This window comes from Portunus trituberculatus, chromosome 48 (assembly GCF_017591435.1).
Source record: "Portunus trituberculatus isolate SZX2019 chromosome 48, ASM1759143v1, whole genome shotgun sequence".
NCBI classification, from domain to species: domain Eukaryota; kingdom Metazoa; phylum Arthropoda; class Malacostraca; order Decapoda; family Portunidae; genus Portunus; species Portunus trituberculatus.
Window position 1 is genome coordinate 11,608,561 of NC_059302.1, and position 15,673 is coordinate 11,624,233.

A 15,673-nucleotide genomic window follows, 5' to 3' on the forward strand; every position below is an offset into this window, starting at 1 on the left:
AAAATCAGGAAAACATATGGACATAGCAATAGAAAAGAAAGAATCAAGGATCGTGTCATCAACAGAAATGGATTGTACTCGTTTCAAAATTTATCTACATAAGTCAGCAATCCTGCATAGGGTTGCCCAGACAGAGCACGACCCTCTTACACACACCATTCACACTTAGTCCTATAAAGCTAAAGGTGTTTCAAAGAACTAAAATACATAAGATTACCACACCATAGTGGAACAACATCTTTGTTTCATAAGATGGAAACAAGGAGGCATTCAGTTGAGATCTTTGGCATCTCTCTCTCTCTCTCTCTCTCTCTCTCTCTCTCTCTCTCTCTCTCTCTCTCTCTCTCTCTCACCAAAGGAAGAGGTCATATTACATGGCAAGCAGCACAAAGGCACACAAGGAACAACCTCTGAAAACATCACGGTTTATTGTACAATGTTTGAACTATACCATCTTGACTATCTAGTGCTACACTCCATCCATCTTACCATAACAGGTAATGCTAAATAAAAGTAATACATATATTCCTTACTGTAGTAGTACATAGTATTCAAAATTCAAACACATGATCAACACAGTAAAACCCCAAAGTATTGTGGCACTTCTTCATCCAACGAGATTCCTTTCAGGACCAAACCATGGCGCGTGAACCCAACGTAATACACAGCTTCTCAGTCAAAAAAATATATTTGTGTTATGAGTCAGCTCTGCATTCAATCCAGACCTCAACATGGCACACTTGTCATAGGACTTCCAAGTGGCCATGCTCCATTCATTGCAAAAGGGGAACTCAATACTTAGCAACAACACATGCTGAAGAAAAAATCTTTAAAATCTTTGAGGATAGCAAAGTAATTACTTTGATCTATACAGTAAATAAAGATATAATTGATAATAATGTCACACATGTAATACATCTCTCCTATTTCCTATCTGAGGAAACTTTATTATATTTCAATCACATTCATTCCAAGAAGGCACAATAGAATAGCCTCATAAGACTTTACTGGCTTCAGAAACCCTTTGCCAGGTCCTGAAGCCACACCTGCTTTGCCTTTCACCCAGCGAGACAGGGAGGAGCTCAAGCGAACACCAATCGAACCTCCTCACCCACACAATGGCCATCTCCTCTCAAGAAAAACACTTAAACAGACTATGATAAAATATTTAGTTAGCTAAAAGCACCATTTCCTTGAGTGAAGGTCTGGCTGACTCAAAGTGCCCACCGAGTGAATGCAACTGACCTGGAATGCTTAAGTAACAAACGCTGTAGTGATTCTAGAGGAGTGGGCCATGCTGCCTGCGACGCAAGACACAAACACAGACGCACCAGCCTCGCTACAGCGCCGCCTCCAGTCACAGGGTCTCTAGGTCTTGTGGCAGAGGAATGTTCTTCAGATTGGCAAACTTCTTCAGGGCCTCATAGTTCTGGTACAGTCTGTCAATCTCGGTCCTCATGCTGATGTTGTCATTGGCAAGTTTTTCGATGTCTACTTGTTCTGTTGTGCGTTCTGACTCTAGCTCATCCTTCTGTTCAATTCTCTTGATACGGCAACTGTGAGGAACAAAAGGTGACATTGATATCCTGGTATTGGAAGAACTGTGGCAAAACCTCAATGTTCTATAGTTCAAGATATTATCTTTCAAGAGGGTTATGATATGGGTTTTTCAGTTTTTACTGATCTATTCAAATACTCCTTTCAAAAGTAGTCTTAACAGCAATCTCCCTTTTTGCTTTATACAGTAAGTCCCCACACTTGGCAAATTAATTAGTCTGGCAAAACTATTGCCAAATGCGAATTTCGCCAAGCACGAGTTCTTTATACCATATAAATTGCCTAAAAAATGCCTCAATCAGTCTTTGGGCATTGCCAAAGTCCCTCTTTTGACCCCTAAAATCTTTCGAGCTGAAATAAAATCTTTTGCCTTCACATATTAGAATCAGTCTTTGGGCATTGCCAAAGTCCCTCTTTTGACCCCTAAAATCTTTCGAGCTGAAATAAAATCTTTTGCCTTCACATATTAGAACACATGTACAAAACAGACCAATAAATAAAGCTAATAGGACATGATATAAAGGCTGTAACCTTCGTTTTTCCACCCGTTTCCCTCGCCCACTTTCATCCTTGCCGCCACCACCATTGTCCTTACCCCCACCGGTACCACCTGTTGCGCTGGTAGAGGCCATGTTGGCAGTAAATCGCCAGAATTCATTCCCACGCTAGCAGAACAGAGGGTAGCAAAAACAAAATGGCTTTAGGAGACTCTCACACCGCATTCTGACAGGTTTAGAGAGAGGTCTGATGTCACTGGGGAGCCGCATGGTTCGCCGTGCTTCCGCCAGGAGACCGCCAAGTTTGAATTCAAATCGCCAAGCGTGCACTCGGTGGTCCGTGGCCACCCTACTGCCAAAAGTGAATTTCGCCAAGCTGAGATTCGCCAAGTGCGGGGGCTTACTGTAGAATGAAAGTAAATGAATAAAATACTGTACTATAATTCTGTACAATATAAGAGTGATAATGTGTATGGGCGCTCATTCCATACAACTTGCCCCTCACCTGGCTGCATATCCTCTGTTCTTCAGTGTCCTCCGGCGTTGCTTCATCTTTATGATATCCTCTCGACACAACCCGCGCAGCTTGAGCTGGCGGTTGAGGTCCCTGACACTGATGCTGACCAGTTCATCATCGCTGATATCACAGGGTGGGGGGGAGAGGGGTGGCTGCGACCAGAAACAACACTGATAGAGCTCATGAAAGTTAAATTCATAGCACTTATTACTTGAATATTTCTTATATTCATTACATTTAGGACTCGGTTACCAAATAGATATTAAAAGACTAAAAAGACTTGGTTTTCAAGTTAATATTAAAAGACTACAAAACCTATTCAGAAACTAGATGGAAATACAATAATTACTGTACGTACTATACATGCATTTCCTCAAAAGCTATAAAGGTAACATCTATATAATCATATCCCATGAAATAACTACCTATATAAATCTATTTATGAACTGCCCATATCATAAACTGAAGATAACATGAACTGACTGTACCTTCACACTGATACCTGCCATTTACAGTGTTACCCTGACATTACTGTACTAGAAAGACACAAATTCCTCATAACATGGAAGCCACCTTAGTCATCCTGACATTACAAATCCTGGAGGGATTAATGAGTCAATATGGTACCATGAACTCTCTAGGCTTCCAAGTAGGCCTATCATACACTGCCACTAACTTGCAACATTTTTTGTGGAAACTTTCAATACCAATGAGATCAGTTAAATTGTTTATGATTTTGTAGAACCCTCATTATTCTTTCATTTTAATACAAGAGGTAGAGACATTAATTTCAGGTGATACATTAATTCTGGCATTTATAAAAAGACATTAATTAATTCAAGGTGTCATACTATCAATTATTGAGTGCTGGTTTGTAAAAAGAGTTGTACTTTCTTTAATATTTCGCAAAGAATGGAATAAATCAAGACTTCAAAGTAAGTATAAAACTAATTCTTCTGAGTTTTTTTGTAATCTTAAAAAAAAAATTTAATTTCTTGAAAAAAAATAAATAAATAAATAAAAAAATAATAATAATATATATATATATATATATATATATATATATATATATATATATATATATATATATATATATATATATATATATATATATATATATATATATATATATTTAGTTACATGTAATACATTAAAATAACTTCATTGTAAGTAATTAAAGTTGGTAGCAAGTCAGTCACTTCTCTAAGAATCACATATCTCAATAAACTAAAACCTCACATTAATGGACTATGCAAGAAAAAATAATAATAATCCTGTATATGTATATATATATATATATATATATATATATATATATATATATATATATATATATATATATATATATATATATATATATATATATATATTAGTTACATGTAATACATTAAAATAACTTCACTGTAAGTAATTAAAGTTGGTAGCAAGTCAGTCACTTCTCTAAGAATCACTTATCTCAATAAACTAAAACCTCACATTAATGGACTATGCAAGAAAAAAATAATAATATATATATATATATATATATATATATATATATATATATATATATATATATATATATATATATATATATATATATATATATATATATATATATATATATATATATATATGATGAAGGAAGACTTCTTTTATTCATTTATCACTGCTTTACTACCTACATTTTCAGTTCTTACCTTCCCTTTTTTAAATTTTAAATCAAGTCCCTATCTTTGTTGGTACATATGTTAGGAAAAGTTTACAGTTTACATTATGACTTTTTGATACTCAAATGAAATTCTTAACACACTAACTTACCAGTGGTATACTCTAATGCACTTGTTCAAAAGTGACCTGATAGCATACCAGTCTTCCTGTTATGTTTTATTTTTTGTTAATCCTGATACAATTCATTCCTATACTGCATAACTTAACTCTTCACTGGCAGTATAATTAACACAAAATTATTGAATTCATACACAGCACAATATTCTGAGCTTCAAACATGAGAATAACAAAATTAAGGATAATTTAGTGAGCCTCTACTAATTTTCAATTTCTGTGATCAGTACTTTGCTACAGCTGAAGGGATTAAAATTTGTATGAATACTTGATAATCCTGTAACATGAAAAGCATCTAGGGAAAAGTCCAGCAGAAACCTAAGTAAAGCATAAAACAAACCTGGGCATATACATTTCCGCTCTCTTACAAGAGTGACAAGAACAGGATGGCAATGATATTACCATTTACCATCCAGTTGTCCTACTGACTGTAATAATTATAACAAATAATTCAAAACAATAATCACATTACTGTACTACTCAGCAAGAGTGTTGTTCATACCCAGTCTTCCCGCTGTGCAGAGTGCGGGTGAGAGCCTGCCAGCTGAGCGCTCTAAGGTCCATCAAACCAAAACCGGGAGAAAGTTGTCATGACACACAAGAAAAATACAGCTACACCTGTTACATCTCAACACACCATCAGAAAAAAAGTGCATTTGTGTTATGGTTCTTGAATCTTTCTTGGTGTCAATCCCATTACATCAATTAGAAAAAACTGTTACAAAATTAAAATATTACAGCCTTAAAGACTAAAATCAATGCTCCTCAAAATGGAGACTATGCTCTGGGTAACACAGTCACCCTTGAGGTTAAGACTTCAGGAAACCAACAACTGTACTATAAGAGTTTACCAGATATCTTCTTCAATCTTCTTGTGAAGGGTGAAATATGTCATCCAAAGAGGAAGCTTTGGAACAATCTAATTGAGGGATAGACACAAGATAAAATTCATCACCGCCAGTGCCGTGAAGTGCAGCACGACAGCAACCAATACACAAACACATAATCCCACTTTAAGTAGTGAGGCACAAGCAGGACCTGGCCCAAGGGTGCACATTTTTTTAAGCAATTGACTGAAAGCTAGGCAGGCGTCAATGGCAGCCTTCATGAACACAAGACAAGACCGTGAGGGTTTGGGTCATGGATGAGCTACTTGTGTCAGTATCTAAAGTTGAATTTTTATATGAAATATATGCTTATGAATAAATATATTCAAGGCAGAAATATCTCAGATGTATTCATATGAGTGAACAGTGTATTCACTTTGTTGAAATGAGAATAAACTGTAATTGATATTAATCATTACATTGTTTTAATTCACTGTAATAGAACGCAGTACTTGTGCAAATGTCAAACATTGTTTTTACTCTCATTTGTTATAACATAATGAAATAAAAGAAATAGTCACTTCACTAACCATCACTGTTGATGTGGGTAGCTGGGATGGTGATATGATAAACGTTTAGATGATTTGTTAAGACAGATCACTGCTGGATCTGCAATGCAAGAAAACCTTTAGATCCCAACACAAGTATTCACTGTTAGGGCACAGCCAGTCACAACTCAGGGAGAAAAAAACAGAGCATTACATCAAATTAAGTCAACTTGGCTGTTTTCAGAATAAAAGAATGAAAGGCAGCAATCTTACTTAGTGAAAGATGCAAGTACTACACTTCAGCACAGATTGATTGGATTGATTTCCATGAGTGTTAAGCCAGTGCTGTGCTGAAGCTTCCCCTTACAGAACAAATATATCAAGAAGTCATAAAAGATACTTAACCAAAATTATATTGGAGCAAAAAGAATGAGGAAAGGGTGCTTAGGCTTGAAGAGAGAGTGCTTAAGCTTGAAAGCCTTGGAAGTGGCCTTGAAGCCCATGAGGTACAAAAGAGATGTTATTTTCTTTCAGCCCATATCTTCCATCATGCACAGTTCAGTAATATAATGCAGTAGTGACAAACCTTGCTATAACCTGTGCTCTTTGAATTATGCTTTACATGACAGACTGCAGTACATTGAATTAGTTGATTAAGGTTGTCAAGTAACTGAAATATCAATGATGAAGGACCGCACACTCCATCATACTTATTCACTTAACATGACCTATATTCATACACAAACAAGCACACACACACACACACACACACACACACACACACACACACACACACACACACACACACACACACACACACACACACACACACACAAAAGAAGGAAGAACATGTGAAATATGAAGCAGTTGCAGAGGAAAAGTATCAAGTGTACATATCTAACACGCTTAATTCTTTTAATTTAAAATCAAATTAAACATCTGATGAAACTATTAGTTCTATTTGTGATTTTTATGTGAAAGTCATGATGGGTAATCTTTATTAAACTATGATATCATTCAACATTGGCCAAGCTTAATAAAATAAAATGATCCCGTAAGACAGAAACAAATATTGTAATTAGTGCAAACAAGGGTTAATGCAAAAATATATACCTTAAATACAAAAAAAAATTGATTAAACAAAACAAATAATTTTATTCATTTATTAATTTTTTTAATCATGGTTTTTCCAACCCTGCCTACCTCCAGTGCACTACAGTTCCATTCATGCAACACTGCAGCCACTCATCACAGACTCATCACACACAAGTTTCTGGAGATGCATGGAATACACATTACTTGCCAGTCTGCATCACACTGCCATCCATTTAACACCAAAACTACTCATCACAGACTCACCACACACAACTTGAAATACATGGAATAACCATAACCTACCTCCACCACATCACTTCCATCTACCTAACACTACAGCCACCCATCACAAACTCACCACTCATATCTTATCTATCCCACTTTTTTTTTTTTCCTTTTACTTCTCAAAGCCATTCATCTAACACTCATCAAAGATGCCCCATTCACACCTTATCTATCCCACTTTTTTCATTTCTCTTTCTTCCTTCACAATTCCTCTCCTTACTTTCTCCTCACCTAGTTCATACTAACTAATTATATCAGTACCTTACATGATCTGGACACTACTACATACATTACTTGAAAAGAGGAGCCATTTACTCACACAAGAATGTATATCAAAGAGAAGCACTGGTATAGTTAATTACATTGACACTTACCTTCCACTGATTTCATACTTTATTGTATGAATTGTTTCCTGTAACTGGTTAAGTTTTGACATCCTACCCTAGTAATAGTATATAAAGGTATTCTAAATGACAGAAGATGTGATACCTTGAAGACTGCAGTTTCATCTCTCCTTTCACAATTAAGAGTACCTCTCATAACCAAGCAGACAACATAGGTGACAACTCTTTCTTGTAATTTCAGACATTCTTTTTGGACAATACTCTTTTGACACTTAGCTTCAGTGGGTCTTTATTTGCTATATCTTTTTTATCTTGGCCAAAACCATCTTATCGACTATTTTATTTCACTTGCAAAGAATGGCTTGCTTCCACAACTTTCAACATGATGAGGTGAAAGTTGAGGCTTTGAGATGAGTTTTATTATTCTAGACATTTTAACATACACTCTGCATCATCAATGAAAAAATTGTGCTGACTAATCATTTACTGTGGCCTCTGAAAATCATTCTTATGAGATTCCAAAGTGTTAAAGAACAGAGTATAGAGTGCAAACCTATTACAAAATCCCACAATACTGTACTTAATGACACCTGCAATCCTAAGTAACTGTGAGAGGTGAGGGAGGCAACCAGGAAGAAAGAGATGAGGGTGTGCACAGAGCTGGAAAGTCTGCAGCTCATGAGGTGTCTAATAAATTGTGTTGCCTCCCTCCCCTCTCTCTTCTTTATGGTCCAGCGGTCACATGGGAGCCTGACCATTGCCGAGAATAGTGGTGTGGCCGTGGTGCAAGAACTGGTCTGGTGCTGACTGTGGTACTGCTGCTGCCACTTTACTGACAGCTCTTATGGTTTTTTTTTTTTTTTTGGTGTGTGTGTGTGAAAACTTCTCTTCTCAATTTGGTAATTGCTCGATAGCCATTTCTTCAATGATTTGTAATAAAAACTTATTTGCCTGTTTGTTTACTTATTTTCATTGTTTTTAGTACACTTCCTTGTGTATAGATTAACAAATTAAAATCTTTTAAGCTTTATGATTGTTTTTTTATAGCTATGACAACACCTGTCTCTTAAACTTCATAAGCTAGTTTCCTCTCTACTGCCCAGCATCTTGACCCTAATTTCACTTGACAACCTCTTGACTGCCAATACCACAAACACTTCAAGCAACACACCTCACTTTGCCTTGGTGGTATGCACACTGCTTACAATGTGCCCACTTTTATACTGACTATGCTATATCTTCTCATGAAAAGCTTACTTGCATCTCGAGAACTACAAAAACATATTGTAATTTGATAGGTCTTGGTAATCAGATGTGATCCTCCAAAGAAATAAATGTTATCATTACAAAGACTACAGCAGTCTCACTAACAGCTTGTTACTCCACCTCCAAGCTATTATTTAGTGTTGTGTATGTGAGATGGATATGGCTGTGACTCAGTAGTTAGTCTGTCTTGCATGTCTAAAAAAATAATGCATTTTCATGACTTTTTTTTCTTTTCCAGCATTATGCAAACTCTAGATTGGAAACGGCACAAATGCCTTGTGGGTGCACACAGCTGAGACAGAGGCACTAGTAAACTGAGTTCTGTGTTGAAGGCCACTGCAATATACACCAAGAAATATTCTGCCAAGACTAACTAGGAAAACTTGTCAATGTATAAGGATAGATCAGAGAGAGAAAAAAAACCTATCTTCATTGCTTATTTAAGTACATCATTGTTCATAGTTTAGATATAATTAATGGGACATGGATTTTCTATTCTGGCATTAAGACTTCGGTAAAGTTACTATCTTAATATACTATCATCTTAATATACTATGAGGATAACATTATTTTTTTGTGCATAAAGAAAGCTGGCTAAGGACAGATATTGAGCAAAAAATAGATTCCACTAAAATATCAATGCCATCAGAAATTTAAGTAAATAGGAAAATATTGATGAAACAAAAGTTACTTGACCTCATGAGGCAGTTTCACTCACACATAGACAAGTTATGTTAAGGAATCCTGCAATATATAAGATCCCATATGTTCTTACTAATGACCAAAATATCCATTCCTGGTTTTAATGGAAGATAAGAATAAAGATTCAAACTACTTTTAGGATGGCTTAACATTGACAGATTACATAGGGTGAGTGATCTTCATGGGTTATACAAGCAGCGTACCTAACGCACACCTAGGTTGGATTACAGCGGTGAAACAGTGCCATTACATTACAGCCTTAGGAAAAGGTTGAGATGATTAGATTACATTACATAACCTAATCTTCAGATCTATATTAAACCACAGTATGCATACTAATATTCACAAAGGCGAGCCCCAAATGGTAAAGTACAGTTAGCATTAGGGTTGGTTCAAGACTGTTAGATTACATAACATAACCTATCCCAGTCCATCCCAGAGAGTGTTAGAACGGCCTAGCTTCACAACCCATGACAGAACACAGTGTGCACAGTGTTTCCGATAGTTAGGTTTGTGAAGCAATACCCTTCAAATAACAGATATTGTGATACCCAGCTACTCTAACATCACCCAGTAACCACTGCTCCCCTGAGAAGCCAGCGGGGCACCTCCGAGGCCTGGGGCGGCAGGAGGCCATATGGCGTGCCCCGACTGACCCCCTAAAAATTCTCTAAGTTCCAAGGGGCGCCGCTCCCCTCGCAGCGACCCTCGTGCCCGGGACAGGCAGCCACACTGACCTTGACGGATCTCCTTTCCATCCCTGCAGGAGGAGGCGAGTGTAGCGGAGGCTTGGGGCCACTGCGGCGTGTGGCGGCGAGGCAGAGAAACGTGCAGCAGGGAGAGGAGGGAAGAGTAGAAGCGCTGAGTCACTAAGGTGATTGTTTACACTGTCACTCCTCCCAGGTCTGCCAACCGTACTCTGCCCTCTCCCTCTCACTGCTGCCAACCCTACCGCTAACCCCATCGTAGTAGTAGGTATAACTGGCTATTTTGACACTCTTGAATTATTCTTACACTATTATTAATAGTATTACAACTGTTGTAACTTTAAACATCTCTAAACCTTACAAAATAGTAGGAGTAACTTTAGTATTCCTTATTATATCTGGTATCTGCTACAGGAGGAAACATGCGGCCTAACCTACTTTTTTTTTTTTTCGTATTTTCTTGTAAGTGCGGTAGTTCTAATATAATCATGTAAGTTTCTAGTTTCAGTAAAGGATAAGTGTTATATGTACCCTATGGCCATGAGATACAACCGTATACACACGTTTGGCAGTATTTAGGGGCCCTCACGTCTATTCTCTCGCATTCCATATTTGTAACCTGCGGCTATTTCTCTTTTTTCTCTCTCTCTCTCTCTCTCTCTCTCTCTCTCTCTCTCTCTCTCTTCTTTTTATTGTTAGGGCAGATCAGCACCGACTATCCCCTCCTCCTTATACATACAATTACCTACAGTGCCTCTTGAAGTAACATGGATTCCTGTATCAAGTCTCATATGGGGTACATAGCGTAGGGATTATAAATAGCGTTGTTTTTATTGTCTAGCCGGTCTCTCTCTCTCTCTCTCTCTCTCTCTCTCTCTCTCTCTCTCTCTCTCTCTTGGGTATAGTTATATGCCTATATACACTATCTCGAGCCATGCATTTTTTTTTTTCTTTATGCAGTTTAACTTTTCTTCCGCGCGCGCGCGTGTGTGTGTGTGTGTGTGTGTGTGTGTGTGTGTGTGTGAGTTTCTGTCTTTTTTCCTCAATTCAAATTCAAATTCAAATTTTATTAGAAAAGTGGGGATATAGAGGAGTAGGGGGAGGGTGGGATAGGAAAAGTGGGGCTTGTAAAGAAGGTGAAATATTGAAATAAAGTAGGAGAGTGAAAGTTTCCGGGCAGTCCGGGAAGCTGTTTTTGGATAGTAATGAAGATGAACATATGAGATTATTGACATGTATAAGGTTACAATGGTAAAGATTCAATAAAATCAGTTATCGATAGCTTGGTACCTATATGTGCATGCACACACATAACATAACATATCATCATAACATAAATAATAGGATAACAAAGGGCCACCAGGGCCCATCTAGGTTATCCTGTATCAGTCGCACAGCGACCTCGTCATCAGTACTTAAAGATACACTTACAAGTACACAATACATTATATACTAATTCTAAATATTTGGCCCATTAACAGGGCTAAGTCCTGCAGCGAAATCCTCTACAATTTGTGGTCCCCATACATGGGGATCATGTCTTATTTAACTATAGTAAATTTCTTATAAAAACTATCATGCAGTGCTATACATAATTATAAATCTAATAAATTTAAGTCCTTATCTAATCTGTTTTTTAAACATTGTCAAACTAGTGCTATTTACAACCGTCTCTGGCAATGCATTCCAGAAGTCTACCACTCTATGACTAAAGAAATATTTTCTTATATCTAACCTGCAGCCTTGCTTTCTAATCTTCCTGCCATGATTTCTAGTCCTATTTCCCTCCTCTAAGGTAAAGAAAGATCTCACATCATGTAGTTTGTATCTGAGAACATTTTAAATAACTGTATCATATCCCCTCTTATACATCTCCTCTCAAATGAAATATATCACATATAGTGAGAGAGTTGGAATATTAATGGAGAAACGAGGTTTTAAGGAGGAGGTGGTGAAGATCGAGTGTGGAGGAGAGCAAAGGTGAGTTTCTAGAGAGGTCGTGGTGATTGAAAAGGAGTAAAAATAAAATGAAGGGGAATTACAGATATGATATCAGAGACGAAAGGAGGATATACACATACATAATAAGCCAAATATGCTGAATATATACAATGGGAATTCGCAGATAAGTATAAACCGTGGTTCTAGTACACGATTGTGAACACGACATTCTTCAGTGAACTGGCTCATCTACCGGTATCGGGGCTCCGGGTCAGGGTCTCGCTCTAGTGCTAGCAGGCTCCGCGGAAACCATGCGTGTTGCTGTTCGGGGGCATTTTTTCCTCTACGATAGCGATAACCACGCCTACACTCTCAAGGCTGCCTATAGTGCCTATCTTGTTACCGATTCTTGCAAATTCTTTTCTCCTTTTTTTTGGTGTCTTGAGGATACAAACCATGTTGAGGGGGCATATGTTTTTCAAGTACGTATTATTTTATCATTACTTTTTATTATTTTCTCTCTTTCTTATTTTAGGTTTCTCTTCAGATAACGATTAACACGCATTCTCTGCTTTTCTCGAGTTTTCCTTATCTTGTTCGCAATTTTATTAGTAACTTTGTCTTTATGGTGCGAATTGCATTTTTTTCTTTATATAAATGTACTTAAGAGGAAATGTGGCCAAGAGCAACAAAAACTATCAAACAAACAAAAAAAAAAACACCTAGGTAGTAGATACTAGTCCCTAAGCAGGTTCCACAGAGCTAGTCAAAAGAATGGGATAGATGTCTTGAAACCTCTCCCTTTTTTTATTTTTTTTTTATTTAATTTTATGAAGATGGAAATGCAGAAACACTGACAAGGCTCAGTTTCAGTTTCGTACATTATTTTTCTTACATTTCTTCTAAGATCGATGTTTTAAGGTAACGATAACGATGATCAGTTCGTTGTTGAGCGCGTCATCTCTTAGTTATTGCGGCAGCCTTTTCTTGAAGGTGCGTCTTTTTAACATTGCTTAGGTTAATCAATCTTCAAACATAGGCGTCGCAATGGAGTAGGCAACATAGGCAGTTGTCTAGGGCCCCGAGTTGTGGGGGCTCCTAGGGACGGCTGATATTGGTCTATTGATATATTTTTAGTTGTTGCATTTTAGCATAGAAGAAAAAAATGCACTACAAGTGAACTATGGATATAAGATCAAGGTGTTGCAGTTCTTCCTTTCCACTTCAATTCCTTTTTTTTTCAGTTCAGGTGCATTTTTAGCATAGAAGAAAAAAATGCACAAGTGAATAATGAATATAAGACTAAAGTGTTTCAGTTCTTCCTTTCCACTTTAATTCCTTGTTATATTTATTTTGTTTTATTATTTTTTTTTTTAGCTCAGTTGCCTTTTAGCATATTCAAAATGTACATTTCGGTTATGTTTGTTTTTCTGTCATTCATATAGTGTGTGTAAAGTTTGCATTGAGTTTGTTATTTATGTTATTTATAATTTATTTTATATATTAATTCTTTTATCAAAATATTTATATACTGATCCGTTGTCCTGAACTTCAATCTATCTTCACTTTCTCGGAGCCTTTCCCCGCTCTAGTTCTCATGATCATTTTTTTCTTGGATGCGAACTGATAAGATCCGCACCCTCCACCTCTTTCAGACACTACCTTAGTTTTTATCATCGCTTTCCTCTTATGCTTCCACTTTCTCGAGGGCGCGTTTCCCTCTCCATGGTTCATAAAATTACTTTTTTTTCTTTATAATTTCTCTCGAGGTTGTGAATCGCTAGGGTGCATTAATCTAATCTTACATCACCTCCGTTTTTTTTTTTTTTTAGGTCCTCTTTCTCCTTATAGATAATTTTTTTTTTTTTTTTACGTAGGGAAGAGGGCCAGCCAAGGGCAAAAAAAAAAAAAAAGAAAGTTAGAAAAAGGCCCACTTGAGCGCTGGCTCTCCAAAGAGTTCAAAAAGTGCCAAAACCGTCAGCCAGAATTAGGGGAACAAATGCCTCGATACCTCCCTCTTAAAAGAAGACAAGTTGTAGGAATTCGGAAATACAGATGCAGGGAGGGAGTTCCAGAGTTTACCAGTGAAAGGGATGAATGATTGAGCGTACTGGTTAACTCTTGCATTAGGGAGTTGGACAGAATAGGGATGAGAGGAAGACGAAAGCCTTGTGCAGCGTGGCCACAGGAGAAGGGAAGGCATGCAGTTAGCAAGATCAGTAGAACAGTTACCATGAAAATAGCGATAAAATATAGAAAGGGATGCAACATTTCGGCGGTGAGAAAGAGAGTGAAGACAGTTAGTCAGAGGAGGGGAGTTGATGAGACGAAGAGCTTTCGATTCCACCCTATTAAGCAAAGCTTGATAGGGTGGAATCATTATTACTTTGTGCTGTTTCAAGGGCGCCTAGCTTAGGGCTTCTGTTCTGCTTCATGGATTCTCGTAATAACTGATCTTTCCTCAGGGTATGAAGTGCTGACGGGCATCTGTTTTTCTGGCATATCATCTCGGGTTTTATAAAGGATAGATTCTCTCTCTCTCTCTCTCTCTCTCTCTCTCTCTCTCTCTCTCTCTCTCTCTCTCTCTCTTCCCGCGACAACTCTTTTTATTTTTTTTTTTTTTTTACTTGAGGATGCAAGGCTTTTGCTGCTCCTTTCAAGTTTACATTGTCTCGTCTCATAAGATCAGGAGAACTACCATATTGAGGTTTATGTAAGTGTTCTGTTCATATTTTCTTTCCTATATATATATATATATATATATATATATATATATATATATATATATATATATATATATATATATATATATTTTTTTTTCAGAGCTGGGCGCGACTTTTTTTCAGATGAGACTTTTTAGACTTTACCGCCGGATCTGGTGCGACTGCGATTCTGCGGGTTATTTTGCTCGTTTCAGTGCATGTGACTTTGCGACTGCGATTTTTTTTTTTTTTTTCCAATGACGCCGCTAAATTACAAATTTAGGCAAACTTTAGGCCGATAACAAATACATGTTTTTTTTTTTTTTTAATGAGACAAACATTCACTTTTTTTATTTTTTTATTCACCATCTAAAGACAACCTAAACTGTATGTAATATCTACAGGTCATCCTCTTCTTCTTCCTTCAACTCCTTCTGGTCCATCTTCTCCAGCCACGGCAATTTCATTTTAAAAAGTAATCTTTGTTCCTGTACAAAGTCGCTGAAATTTGACGATGCAACGTTGCTTAGTATGATTTTTTTTTCCAACGTTTGCGAGTTCGAAATTCATAGTGCGACTAAGTCGCAACGTCGCAACTCAGTGTCGCAAATTAAGCCCATTTTTTTTTTTTTTTTCATTTGTTGTTTTCATGCTTTTGTCGCTCTCCTTCTCCCTCCTCCTCCTCCTCCTCCTCCTTGCTCTTTCTATTCTTCGTGTATTGTTTTCTTTTTGTTCTTGTACTTAAAATTTTTGTCTTTTCCTCTTGTTCTACTTGTTGTTGCTGTTGTTAATTACTGTATTGTTCTTGTTGTTATTGTAGTAGTAGTATTAGTAATAGTAGTAGTAGTAGTAGTAGTAGTG

General features: G+C 37.0%; 1 protein-coding gene across 4 annotated transcripts; it reads right to left on the reverse strand.

The window, feature by feature from the left end:
• Positions 1–411: 411 nt before the first annotated feature.
• Positions 412–10,428, reverse strand: LOC123498831 (transcription factor MafK-like). 4 transcript variants are annotated; one of them, XM_045246282.1, is made up of 5 exons: positions 10,200–10,385; positions 5,813–5,891; positions 4,898–4,948; positions 2,560–2,723; positions 412–1,556 (listed from the first exon to the last, which is right to left on the reverse strand). In XM_045246282.1, the coding sequence occupies exons 2-5, from the start codon at positions 5,813–5,815 to the stop codon at positions 1,358–1,360; spliced, it is 417 nt and encodes a 138-aa protein (XP_045102217.1). In that variant the 5' UTR covers positions 5,816–5,891; positions 10,200–10,385; the 3' UTR covers positions 412–1,357. The 4 variants fall into 4 exon arrangements, with proteins under 4 accessions (XP_045102217.1, XP_045102214.1, XP_045102213.1 ...); XM_045246279.1 differs by lacking the exon at positions 5,813–5,891 and having other exon boundaries at positions 10,200–10,387; XM_045246278.1 differs by lacking the exons at positions 2,560–2,723; positions 5,813–5,891 and having other exon boundaries at positions 10,200–10,428.
• Between the last annotated feature and the right edge of the window lie 5,245 nt (positions 10,429–15,673).